The sequence below is a fragment of the Hypanus sabinus genome, chromosome 1, assembly GCF_030144855.1.
Source record: "Hypanus sabinus isolate sHypSab1 chromosome 1, sHypSab1.hap1, whole genome shotgun sequence".
Lineage (NCBI taxonomy): Eukaryota > Metazoa > Chordata > Chondrichthyes > Myliobatiformes > Dasyatidae > Hypanus > Hypanus sabinus.
Window position 1 is genome coordinate 118964177 of NC_082706.1, and position 13876 is coordinate 118978052.

At 38.6% G+C, this 13876-nt stretch overlaps 1 protein-coding gene across 6 annotated transcripts in view; it reads left to right on the forward strand.

The window, feature by feature from the left end:
* Positions 1–13876, forward strand: part of LOC132397074 (collagen alpha-1(IX) chain-like) — a 117602-nt gene that overhangs the window by 54405 nt on the left and 49321 nt on the right. For 5 of the 6 annotated variants that reach the window (XM_059975334.1, XM_059975344.1, XM_059975338.1 and 2 more), the window contains 7 exons: positions 348–401; positions 3005–3058; positions 3405–3446; positions 7316–7372; positions 8320–8373; positions 12566–12619; positions 13556–13609. In XM_059975334.1, coding sequence (XP_059831317.1) covers positions 348–401; positions 3005–3058; positions 3405–3446; positions 7316–7372; positions 8320–8373; positions 12566–12619; positions 13556–13609 — 369 coding nt within the window. The remainder of the gene's footprint in view (positions 1–347; positions 402–3004; positions 3059–3404; positions 3447–7315; positions 7373–8319; positions 8374–12565; positions 12620–13555; positions 13610–13876) is intronic. The other variant, XM_059975362.1, reaches the window with a different exon arrangement.

Consider the following 13876-nt stretch of genomic DNA (forward strand, 5'->3'; position numbering starts at 1 on the left):
TTCTACCCATAAAGCCTGATTGCTGTGACGTTTTTCCTGACTAGTAATGCCACCCCTCCTGCCCTAAAATGTCTAAAGTAACGGAACCCCACCAGTCCTGCCCCTCCTGCAATGTCATAATTCTATGTGCTCATCCACACCCTCAGCTCATCTGCCTTCCTGTAATACTAACTACATGGAAATATAGGTAGCTCAGGACATTAGTCCCAACATGCTCAACCTTTTGATTCTTTACCTTGTATGTGGACTTTTTAATTTTCCTAAATTAGAATTCCTGTCAAGGTGTATTAAACATGCAATCTTAACACTTCACCATTCTGATTATTTGCCATCTTATAAATTTTCAGGGACCACCTGGTGAAAATGGTCTTGATGGGGAACCTGGACTGCCTGGACCACCTGTAAGCCACTAATACCAAAGCAATAATAATTAGGTCTTTTGATTTTGATACTTTAAAATCTGAAATAAAAATAGGTTGCTCAAATCCAGTTTTCCAGTTCATTATCACTGTTATAATTCTTAATTCAGTGTAGGCAAATTAATGAAGAAATCATATGGTATAACAGAAACTACAAAGGAATGTTACACCATGAAAACAAAATTTCCTGAAGTTTTGGACAATCTTGAACTCATTATTAAAACAAAAATGGAAGCCCAAGGTGTGAATATGGGACTATGTAGAAGCGGTGGAACATGGGATTTTGCATGGGGTGATTACAAAGAGCGTCATCTCCTTTGCCACTACACAATACTTTCCCTACAAGTCAACATTGTACCACAACTGCACACCCACACCCATTGGATGACAGTTATTGCTGGTGGGTCCTTTTCTTATTAGGTTGGCTAGTGTTTTGTTGAATGGCAGCTGCACCTTTCTTTGCAGTGGATGTTGCAAAACTGCTCTGTTAGAAAATGATAGGTCTACATATATTTCCATTGTTTCCCTACTCATAATCTCCTTACCTTTCTTAATTACCAGTTGATGTATCCTCAGACTTTCAAGGTGTGAGAAATTTGATTTACATTAGTTCTTCTGAAAATGTATTCAGCATCATCACTGTAAAGCCTGTCTTTTAATTTGTCTGCTTAATTTGTGTTTCCTGGACTCCAGAAATAGTTTCTCTCAGATCAGTGATGCAGTTCCTTAATTTTCTTTATGCAAGTGTTTATAGGCTGAGTGTATCCAAAATTCCTTTATGACAACTGATTCCTGCATTATACCAAGAATTTAATGCTGCAGCTACTCCAACACTGATATATCCTTCATGAGTTTTGATGTCCAGAATGAAACTTTGTATTTCAAATTCACTCTAACACAACCTCCACAGAAATGCTGAGGAAATGTTACGCAGGTTGACTCTATAGTTAAGAAGGCTTAAGGTGCATTGGCCTTCATCAACTGTGGGATTGAGTTGAAGAGCCAATAGGTAATATTGCAGCTATATAGGACCCTGGTCAGACCCCACTTGGAGTACTGGGCTCAATTCAGGTCACCTCACTACAGGAAGGACGTGGAAACCATAGAAAAGGTGCAGAGGAGATTTACAAGGATGCTGCCTGGATTGGGGAGCATGCCTTATGGGAACAGGTTGAGTGAACTCGGCCTTTTCTCCTTGGAGTGACAGAGGATGAGAGGTGACCTATTAGAGGTGTATAAGATAATGAGAGGCATTGATCATGTGGATAGTCGGAGGCTTTTTTACCAGGGCAGAAATGGCAAACATGAGAGGGCACAGTTTTAAGGTGGTTGGAAGTAGGTACAGGGGAGTTGTCAGGAGTAAGTTTTTTACACAGAGTGGGGAGTGCATGGAATGGGCTGCACATGGCAGTTAGAGTTTTTTTAAGAGACTACTGAATAGATACATAGAGCTTAGGAAAATAGAGGGCTGTGAGTAAGCCTAGGTAGTTCTAAGGTAAGGACATGTTCGGCACAGTTTTGTGGCCCAAAGGGCCTGTATTGTGCTGTAGGTTTTCTATGTTTCTATAGATTAAAATTCTTTGAATTCCATCAGCCAGATTTTCTAATTTACCAGAATTTGAGAGTTGTGCAGCCACTCGCCTGTGGATGCTGAAGGATAGATGTATGACTGTAGAACAGTGTACACCTGGTTGGTAACACTAAATGCTATCTACTGTGATGTTAGGACATTGCACATGGTCTCCAAAACAGGTTCCATTATAGAGTTAAAATTTTAGGCAGAAAGTAAGGTAAGAGTTGTACATTGTGATTAGGACTACTCTCCAGTGTGCTGTGTAAATTTCATTGCATTTGGTTTAAAGACCTGTCTCTGTGTTGTAGTACGTATCTATTTTGCTGCAGAAATAATAGAGTTTCTCAAAACTCTCATCATTGTTAGGATTAAAATGGGCAGAAAAAAGGTAATACATATGCAATTAAATGCCAAACAACAGCAGCCCTGTTTGCTACTGCAGTGTCAAACAAGAGACTCAACATTCAAGCTTGTGAAATTTACCCAGTGGATCACCACTGAACAAGGTAGAGAAATTTGGGACTGGTTCTAGTGGAGTTGCTACACTGTCAGAAGTACAGGTTTTCAAACAAGACATTTTTGATGGTCTAGTTTAATTAATTTCCTGGAATGCATCATTGTTGACTTTCTAATATTTGCTGCTTAATCTGTGAAAATCTTTACCTGGTCATGGTTGTCTTCATATTTATGTAATTTTGTGAGCAAATTGACTGCTATGCTTCTATATTTTAGTTATATAAAAGTTTATAAAAGATGCATTCTAAATAACGGGGCTTTTGTTTCCTTCCCTAAGGTCTGTGTAATATTACTAGGTTATATAGTGATTTCTTCTAGCTTGGTGCTGTACATTCCTCTACTAAATATCATATTTTGATCTCTGGTTACTTGGTAATGTCAGTTTACTTAAGTATGATGGTATGCACGTTTGCACTATGAGACAGACTTTGGAATCAAGGTTCTTCTGATGTCTAACAAAGTCACAGGAAAACTTCAATGTTTTTTCAAATGTTAGGGTGAACCTGGAGCAAAAGGAGCACCTGGCTTGCCTGGACCTCCAGGGCCTATGGTATGTTCCCCATTGTTCTTTGCATGCTTCTTCTTCAGAATTTCTGCTGGCCATGGCTCTGTTTATATATTTGCTCCCAATTTTGTGCAAGTTCCATTTACAGACTTAAAAAGGAAGGGCCTTAACATGAATTTTTCAAAGTTAATTTGAAGATCTGTTTCAAGTATTTGATCTCACAGTCTTGGCCCCCTTTTTCTATAATCATGCATAATGCCTTCTTGCATTTGGTATTCTTGAGGCAAAATATGGGATTGCAGAAAATACATATTAAAATATATTTTGTTTTTCATATACTGTTACTTTCTTCAGTACAAAAGTCTAAATCCTGCTTCTGTTCTTTGTAAAGGGACCACCAGGTACAGCTGGAGATGGAAGTGGAGAGGTTGTGGTAAGTGCATGAAACATTTAATTTAAAATCTGTACAGAATGGCATTCAATCTGCCTTGCATGTGGATGCTACAGTCATCCAGGAACATAACTTCATGTTCGAACATCCCATCACTGCCTATTTAGTCCAATGGTTTTGGAACAGAAATGTGCCCTTCATTAAGCTATCTTCTTCCAGCTTGATGTTAGCTTTCCATCCTGTCATTTATTTCCCCTTGGCTTCCGTGCTCCTAATTCTATGCATCCAAAAATGATTGTGTACACTCCGTTAGCTCTTTTTGTATGTTCCCAAATACAACTTGTACACTCTGCATGAGAAAACTCCATCTTGGGTGGTAGCCTCCCCACCACTGAGGACATCTTTAAAAGGCAGCACCACAAGAAGGTGGCTTCCATCATACAGGATCGTCACATCCAAGACATATCCTCTTCTCATTATTACGATCAGAAAAGAGGTACAGGAGTCTGAAGATGCACACACAACATTTTAAGAACAGCTTCTTCCCTTCTGCCATGAGTCTTCTGAATGGTCCATGAACACTATTTTGTTTGCTTTTTGCATTATTTTTCTCTTTTATATATTCTCATTGTAACATAATAAGTTTTCATGTATTGCACTGTACTGCTGCCACAAAACAATTTTCACAACACATGTCAGTGATCATAAGAACATAAGAAATAGGAGCAGGAGCAGACCATCTGAGCCTGCTCAGCCACTTAATAAGATCATGGCTGATCTGACCATCTCCACCTACCTGCCTTTTCCCCATAACCTTTAATACCCCTACTATACAAAAACCTACATATTTACTGAGGTAGCCTCCACTGCTTCATTGGGCATTGGATTCCTCAGATTCATCACTCTTTGGGAAAAGCAGTTCCTCCCAGCAGAAACAACTTTCCTGCTTTTATCTTATCTATCCATTTCATAATTTTAAATATTTCTATAAGATCTCCTTTCATCCTTCTAAATTCCAGTGAGTACAGTCCCAGGCGACTCAATCTCTCCTCATAGTCTATCCCTCTCATCTCTGGGATCATCCTGATGAACCTCCTCTGCACTGCCTCCAAAGCCAATAAATCCTTCCTCAAGTAAGGAGACCAGAACTGCACACAGTACTGCGGGTGTGGTCTCACCAGTACCCTGTACAGTTACAGCATAACCTCCCTGTTCTTAAATTCAATCCCTGTAGTAATGAAGGCCAACATTTCATTTGTCTTCTTGATAGCCTGCTGCACCTGCAAGCCAGCCTTCTGTGATTCATGCACAAGCACTCCAAAGCCCCTCTGCACAGTGCCATGCTGCAATCTTTTACCATTTAAATAATAATCTGCTCTTCCATTTCTCCTTCCAAATTAGATAACCTCACATTTACCAGCATTGTACTCAATCTGCCAGATCCTTGCCCACTCACTTAACCTATCTATATCTCTCTGCAGACTCTCCATATCCTCTGTACAATTTGCTTTTCCATTCAATTTAGTATCATCAGCAAGTTTAGATACACTACACTCAGCCCCCACTTCCAGATCGTTAATAAATATCATGAACAGTTACAGGGCCAGCACCAACTCCTGTGGCACATTGCTAACCATTGATTACCAAGCAGGGAAGCACCGTGTATTCCAACTCTCTGCTTTGTATTGATTAATCAATCCTCTATCCATGCTAATAGATCACCCCCAACTCTCTGTATCCATATCTTATGGATAAGTCTTTTATGTAGCACCTTATCGACCACCTTCTGGAAATCCAGGTAAATAATGTCCATCTATTTCCCTCTACCCACTGTACTCCTTATATCCTCAAAGAGCTGTAATAGGTTTGTCAAACAGAACTTGCCTTTGCTAAAGCCATGCTATGTCTTCATGATGGATCCATTTCTTTCCAAATGCTTCGCTATTTCTTCTTTATTGATAGCTTCAAGTATTTTTCCCAACTACAGAGGCTAAACTAACTGGCCTATAGTTAACACGAGGAAATTGGCAGATGCTGGAAATTCAAGCAACACACACAAAATGCTGGTGGAACGCAGCAGGCCAGGCAGCATCTATAGGGAGAAGTACGGTACAGTCGACGTTTCTGGCCTCAGCCTGCTGCGTTCCAGCAGCATTTTGTGTGTGTGGCCTATAGTTACCTGCATTTTGCCTACATCCTTTTTTTGAATAGTGATGTGACATTCGCCTTCTTCCACTCCGCCCTGAGTCCAGAGAATTTTGGTAAATTATCACCACAGTCTCTATTATACCTCTGCCATTTCTTCCAGTACCCTGGGATGCATTCCATTAGGACCAGGGGACTTGGCTATCTTCTGGCCCACAAGTTTGCTCAGCACTACCTCTTTAGTGATAACTATTGTATCAACGTCCTCACCTCCTATCACATCCATATCATATCTCCTTGACGTGTTAGATACATCCGCCACCATGAAGACCAATGCAAAATAGCATTCCATACTGATTCTGATTCTGGAAAAAAAAAAGTTGGCATGAATAAAGATGAACAGAACAGCCCAGCAGATGGAAAAGGGAGAGGCTGAAAAAATCTGGTGAAACAAACACTGAAATACTGGAATAACTCAACCTGTCAGGCAGCCTTTGATGGAAGAGAAACTAGTCAGTGCTTCAGATGAGGGATCTTTCCTCAGGGTTGGAGAAAGAGTGGAGGAGTTACAGTTCTCAACACACCACTGGGGAGGAAGTGAAGTGCAAAACAAAGTACTATATGGAGATTAGTTAAAACAGATCAGGTGATGAGGAGCATGAATTCTGACTGCTAGACAGGCATTTTATAATATTGCAGTTCCGATGAAGGATCCCTAACCCAAAATATTAGTTGTTTTCACTTACCCTAGATTCTTCACTGGAACAGTTCTGCCACCATTTTTTTTTTGCTTTTATTTCAGTTGCCAGCATCTGCACTTTTGTTTTCCGTATCCGCTGAGGCTTTGCCGTTGTTTGGATAGGGTCATGCTGGGAGACTTTCAATGATCTGCCAAAAGTAAATCTGAATATGTCAGGATACGTATGTTGAAGTTCAGCTGTGGAACATTTTTAAGAGCAAATGATTATGAGAGAGTTGAAAAGAATGCCCAGTACCTTTTAGGCATCTTGCTAAGCTAATTAAGATATCTGAAAAGGAATTGGAAATTTATTTGGGATGTTAAGGACTGAGTTGAAAAGTAGAAAATATTAGGCAGAAATCAAAAATCTACCATCTGAATTTTTAAATTTTGAAATTCTAGACATTTACAGTTTAAGAGACTTGGTGAAGATACAGTTAACCATGCTGTGATTTGCTTCGACTGACCTCTCTGAGCCAATATAACTTTGACTGATGTGTACAAACTGACAATTTTGCTAAACGTACAGAAAGTCACAACTGTTTTATTTTGGTCACATCTGTGAAGATGAGATCCCTTGGACTTGCAATGAATATATTAGGGTCAAACATTATCAGTGAAGCTATTGCATTCAGGTACTTAATTTGATCAGTTTGCATATTTAATAATTTGTCAGTAGGATCACTGGGGGTGGGAGGTTCAGTTAATCACTGGTTTAACTACCCTATTGATCAGCTTCAATGTGAATGAGATTGGAGGATGCCCATCAACTGGAATTGAAATATAGGATAAAGATATAGGATATAGGATAAAGATAACTTGCTAGACAATTATATTTTTGTATGTTATTACTTTATTCTTGTATTTTGTACAATTTAGCTGAGATGATCTTTCTTTTGTTTCTCAGTGTACTGTGTCATGTCTTCCAGGCCCTCCTGGACTGCCTGGTTATATTTTTCTATTTAAGTGCAGTATGCTTGAATTTTTGTGCAATTTAACTAAAAAGAATCTTTGTTCTGTTCCTCAGTGTACAGTATCATGTCCTGCAGGTCCTCCTGGACCTCCCGGGCTACCAGGATTTAAGGTAAACAGCAGTCATTTATATTGTTCCATTCCTATTTGTGAACTGAATCCTGTCCTGCAAGAAACTGTGGTTGAGAACACCATCAAAGAAACTGACTTTGATTTCTTGTTTACTATCTATTCTAGTTTGAAGAAAGGTTCTATTTATTTGGTGAGGCTGATGGAGAGACATATTGGATAGGACAGAGAGATCCCAATGCTCTTTAATTGTGCTGGACAGTCTTTCTTTATTTTTGCTCTGTTGGTGACAACATAGTTTTCACTTGTGTCTGGGCTTAGACGGGTAAATATTCCTCTGTGGTCTGGATGCACACAGGTCTGTCGCTGCAAAATCCACCACTGTGTTTGAGTGGTCATTGGTTCCAGAGACTGTCAGAACTACACAGCAGGGAAGCAGACCATTTAGCCCACCAGGTCTGTGTTGACCATCAAGCACCTATTCACTTTATCAAATTTTATTTTCCTCACATTTCCATCAACTCCCCCACTCCCTGCCCTGATGCTACTGCTCACCTGCACACTAAGAAGGACAATTTAAAGTTTGTCAATTAACCTACCAACCCACACAATTCAGGGATAGAGGAAGGAAGATACTGGAGGACCCAGAGGAAATCCATCTGGTCAGAGAGAGAATGTTCAAGTTCCACATGAACACTAGAGGCTTGGATCAAAATGGATCACTGGAGAATTGAGGAATCCGCTCTTCCAACAGTGCCACTGTCATTCCAGAATCTTTCATTTCTGCCCATAATTTTGCAACACTTCAGAATGACAAGGCATGATTCCAATTTTCTCTTGTTTGGCTTATACCCTCAATGAACCATGATTGACTTTAGTTGAGACCAGCACATTTTTCAGTATTTCATGATGTTACATTTTAATTCACTACACAACTGCACAAACCTGTTTAGTACTGATACTGAAAACTAACCACCTTTTCTCTTCTAGGGACAGAAAGGCCAAAAAGGTGTTGCTGGAGCAGTGGGCAAGGAGGGTCTGAAGGTATATGAACAGAGCCAAATTTCCTCTTAGTATACATATTTCTCAAGTTCTATGAAGATTGTTATGCTATTGGAATAGGCCATTCATCCCATGAAGTCAAAGTCATAAAGCAGTGCAGCTCAAAAACAGGCCCTTTGGCCCATCTAGTCTGTGTCAAGCTATTATTTTGCATAGTCTCATGGACCTGGACCTGGACCTTAGCCTTCCATATACCTCCCATTGACGTACTTACCCTAATTTCTCTTAAATATTAAAATCAAACACACACCCATCACTTCCACTGGCAGCCTGTTGCACACTCTTACCAGCCTCTGAATGAAGAAGTTCCTCCTCCAGCTCTCCTTAAATATTTCACCTTTCAACCTTAACTTAGAACACCTAGTTCTAGTCTCACCCAAAGGTTATTGACTTTGCCAGCTCTCGTACCCAGACCCTTTGATTCACTTCAACCACCACGAGAAATCCAATGTGCTATCCATTGTGCCATGAGAAAACCATTAGCTCCTCTTCCAGCTCCTAGTTCCTGCCTTCCTGCTCCCATAGACCCACAAATAATGCGTCCTTAACATTCTCACCTATTTCCCTTTATTGGACTCTACCTTTGTACCACTTTTACTGTCAGTCAGTTCCAACCATAATCACTCCGGTTTAAGAACATTTTCCATACATCCTTGTTTTTTAACCCCTATATTTTGGATCTTCTCTGCTGCTCAAATTATCCATAATAGGAACATGGAAACTGAGAAACTTTGGAAAACCAGGAACAGAGGTAGCCCATATGATCTTTTGATATTGCTCGACCATTTATTATGACTATGATGGCTGTCTGTCTCCACACCATATTCACATTCTTTCCTCGGGTTCCTCGATACTTTTTGCATCTAGAGATATTTTTATAAATTTTCTGAAGACAGTGAGCAACTTGGCCACCATATCTCCCTGTGGTAATAAGCTACACAGGTTCACCAAACTCATGAGAAGAAGCTTCCCCATTCAGTGTCTTGAATGTCTTCCCTGTAACCCAAAACACTGATCCTTTAATACAATTCAGCCAGAGGAAACCTCATCCTCAAAATGAATTTGTACAGCTCTGTTATAACTTTGTTAGTTTTTATGAGATCCCCTTTCCTCTATACTCTAGTTACTAGATATTTAATTGGTTGAATATTGCAACTAAAAAGTCAGTCTGGTGGACTATTGCTGTACTCACTCTCTGCCAAGCATATTTTTTCCTCAAAACATTAGCCAAACTCCTATGGGTATGGAGTTATCACTAAAGGCCTGTACATCTGAACTAAGACATCCTTGTTCCTCTCCTAAAATCCTCTTACTATGAAGATTAATGTACCATTGGGCAACTTAACTGCTTCCTTAGCTCATATGTTTGCTTTCTGTGTCTAATGCACTGTACATCAACACATTTTTGTAAAACAGTTGGAATAACAGCTTTTAACCAGTTTTTACTAACATAGTGGGTAACTTCATATTTATCCACATTGTGCTGCATCTGCCAGGTTTTTGACTGTTCATACAATTTGATGGTCGATTTGAAGCCTCTTGAACCCTCTTTGCAATCCAGATTCCCACAGTGTTGCTGGCCATCCAGGTCATTGAATAATTGACACAATAATCACTATTCTCTCCACTATTCCACCCGTTACCATTTGCAACTCAGATGACCTATTTATTACTACTTTCTCTTTTAGTCTCTCAATTATTTTTCAGTTTAAGCCACTACATTGCTACCAACTTGATATATCAAAGAAAGCTAATGAAGGGATTCTCTGAAGTTATTTATAATTAATCTAAAATCCAGTCACAGCGTAGATAAGAAGCCATCCCAATGTCCCTAAGAATAGTTCGGAACATGTTTCCTCAGTAAAGATGTTGTTTAATTTTGCATACTGAACTTTTATGTAGGAATTTATCAACATCTTTCTGAAAGTGCACTGGATTTCCCTTGTCTAGTCTAACAGTTACATGCTCAGAATTCTAATGCCAAACATGATTTTCCTTCCACAAATCCATATTGACTTTGGCTAATCCCAGGATGACTTCTAAATGCACCATTATCTCAACTTGCATGTTAGACTTCAGTTTCTTTCCCTCTACAAATGTTAGGATATCTAGCCTAGTTTCCTGATTTATCCCTTACTCCTTACAGAGTAGGTTCCCTCAATTTATCATAGTTGGAGCCATTCTGAATTCCTCGACCAATCCCCCTATCAACATTATGATTGTGAAAGAGAATAATTCCAGATTCTTCAGAGTCATAGAGCATTACAGCACAGAAACAGCCCCTTCAGCCCACCCAGCCTTTACTAGCCCGGGTTTACTCCCACGTCCTATCTAACTGCACACTGATCATAGCCCTTCATGTCTTTCTCATTCATGTACCAAACTAAACTTTACTTGAATATTACAATTGAACCTGCATCTATCACTTCCCATTGATCCACACTCGTACCACCTCTGAGTGAAGAAGTTCCCCCTCAGATTCCCCTTACACTGTTTCATCATTCACCCTAAGTATAGTTCCTGAAGGGAAAACTCCTGCAAACATTCACCATCTCTATACCCCTCATAATTTTTTTATACTTCTATAAGATCTCTCGTCATTCTGCTGCACTCATGGGAATAAAATCTTGACCTATTTAACCTTTCCCTGTAACTTAGATCAAGTTCCTACAGCATCAGTGTAAATTTTCTCTGTACTTTTTCAAACTTATTGATATCTTTTCTATAGGTGGCAAAATCTTCCCTCTATGCCCAATTGAACACTATAGTTGGAATTCTACCTCCTTGGAAAATAGCATACTTCTAATCCTCTCACTCCTCAATGCTCTTCAGAAAATCTAATGAACAGAATTGTGTACAGTACTCTATTTGGATTAACACTGTTTTATGGAGCTTCAACAGAACCTCGCTACTTTTACATACAAATTAGGAGAAAAAAAAATGACTTGATCCGTCAAGTCTGCTCCACCATTTGTTTTGTTTACAGTTGCTAACCGATCTCTCCAATATATCCTGATACAATTCTCACGCATGTTAAACCGTAGTCCCTTTGTTTCCATTTTATCTTCAGAAATATGGCATCTGAGCCATTTGTCCCCCCTTCCTCTTTATTCTAATGTGTATCACTTCACATTTACCTGTCTTCCCATTCTGTCAGTCTATTTGTGTTTACTTGTTATTAACTATCCTTGTCACCATATACCATATCTTCAATTTTTATTTCATCTGCAAACATTGATATGTTAGCATGCACATCCAAGCAAACTGCTAGGAACCTCTAAGGAGGAACATTATCAACTGTACTTAAGAACATTAACATGATCACATGATTTCTTATCTACTGTGTGACTGATGCCTATATTCACAGGCTTGCCTCCTTTAACCTGAAAAATAATTATAAATAACTTTAGAGAAACCTTTCTTTAGCTTTTCTCAGCCCAAAACATTGACTGTTTACTCTTTTGTATAGATGCTGCCTGGCCTGCTGAGTTCCTCCAGCATTTTGTGTGTATTGCTTTCATTAACTTTTTTTGTTACTTAATCAGAAAATTCAATCTGATTAGTCAAATATTTCTAACAAATCTGTGTGTCTCTTTTTTTTTATTAATCCAAATCCCTTAAAGTGTCTGTTATTTCTAAACATCTGCCACTACATTAATCCAAGATTAAATCAACTGGTCAGCAGTTACCACATATGCCCTTACACCCCATTTCATATTGCTAATCTAGTGACTTGTGGATTATTTCCACTTGTGGATACCTTCGAAAATTTGAATGTTAAATATTGTCTAGTGTAGGATAATATCCAAGCATTGACATTGTGGAAGAGCCGGAATCTACTTTCACTAACGTACTGCAGATGTGCAGTTTCTTGCAATCACCATTTGATATTCTGTTCTGCACAAATGTGCAACAACAGAAGCCATTATTGCCAAGAGTTTTTTCTTGAGAAACATTGACACAGAGAAATGAACAAAACTGGAAGCTTTCTGATCTAAGTCAAAAAGCATCATCCAAAGGAGCTTTGTAAGCTCAGAATACTGAACGATTTGCAGTGTTCAGAGTGAGGGAATTCACTGCTCAACAATAAACACTTCTCAGTAATGGGGCTTTGTGTTGCAAAGTTGGATTATTCTGTAAAATGTATTCTTTTGTCATTGTTATTAAAATATAGGGCGATCGTGGTTCCCTTGGGCCACAAGGTATCAGAGGGCTCCCTGGATCTGAGGTATATATGTGGTATCATTCAATTAAAGCATATATTTTCTGAATGCATACATATTTTCTAAGTATATTTCAATTTCCATAATTCTCATAAATACCATCTGTGATGTTTTAACAACAGAATAAACATAGAAACTTACAGCACATTACAGGCTCTTCAGCCCATAATGTTGTGCTGACCATGTAAACAGAAGAGTTAAACAGTTTGCTATAACTTGGCTATCTCTATTAAGCACTACAGACAGATATGTTAAATATTTATTACGACTATCTCCTATCTCCTGATTATTAATTTCATTCATAATAAAAGTGGATTTCCCACCAGAGTGTAAACAGCAGGTTTATATCAAATATCAAATTTAACTGTCTAAATTTCCCTCCATGTTAAGTCTTCTAAAACAAAAGTTCTAAAGTCTAATGTAAGACTCAATATGTTATCACCGCATAATTTGTGATTGTGTTTATTACAGTATTTCCAGGCTTTTTCTCAACAATTTTATTTAGATGATCAGTAAGAAAGATTAGTTTAGATGAAGCGCCTTTGTCACTGCTGAACAGTGGAATCAATAGAAAATGGAAAAAGGAATGTACTTGTATCATTTCTCCTAGGGAGCTCATGAGCAGTTCTGTAAGTTCTCCATAAGGAAGTATTTTTTTCTAATCAATATGTCCTGTGTCCTGTTCCCGTAACCATTTTCAGCTTAATGTAAGCATCTGTCTGTCCCCAATTGTCAGCAGGGACCCATCCCAATTGTCCAACATCATCACATCATAAAATTTCAGATGCAACTATCAAAAATATTAAAATTATTTTGTTTCCAGAAATTAGGATGTTTCCTATCACAATGTCAGCACTGCAGCAGTAAGCACAGAGTTTCAGGCTCTTTGATTTAATTTAACCTATTATTAGTTATCTTACTCTTGGATTTAATTCTTATAGGGTTCTCGTGGCCCTAGAGGTTTTCCTGGTGCATCAGGAAATAAAGGGAGCAAAGTGAGTACTATATTATTAATATTTTCCATGAGGATGTACAGTATATTATAACTTTCAGTCGATTTGTTATCAGTTAAGCTTGCAAAGAAAGAATTATTGCTCTTCTCAACTACAATGCCTATATTAATATTTTTGAAACAGATACAATTATTTCATTTAATACTCTGTATGTGTGTTATTTTTCCCAAGCCAATTTCCTCTGCAATTCTTGTGCTACCTCCAACCTAATTTTAACACATCGTGCTCCTTCAATACTTGTCCTCTCCA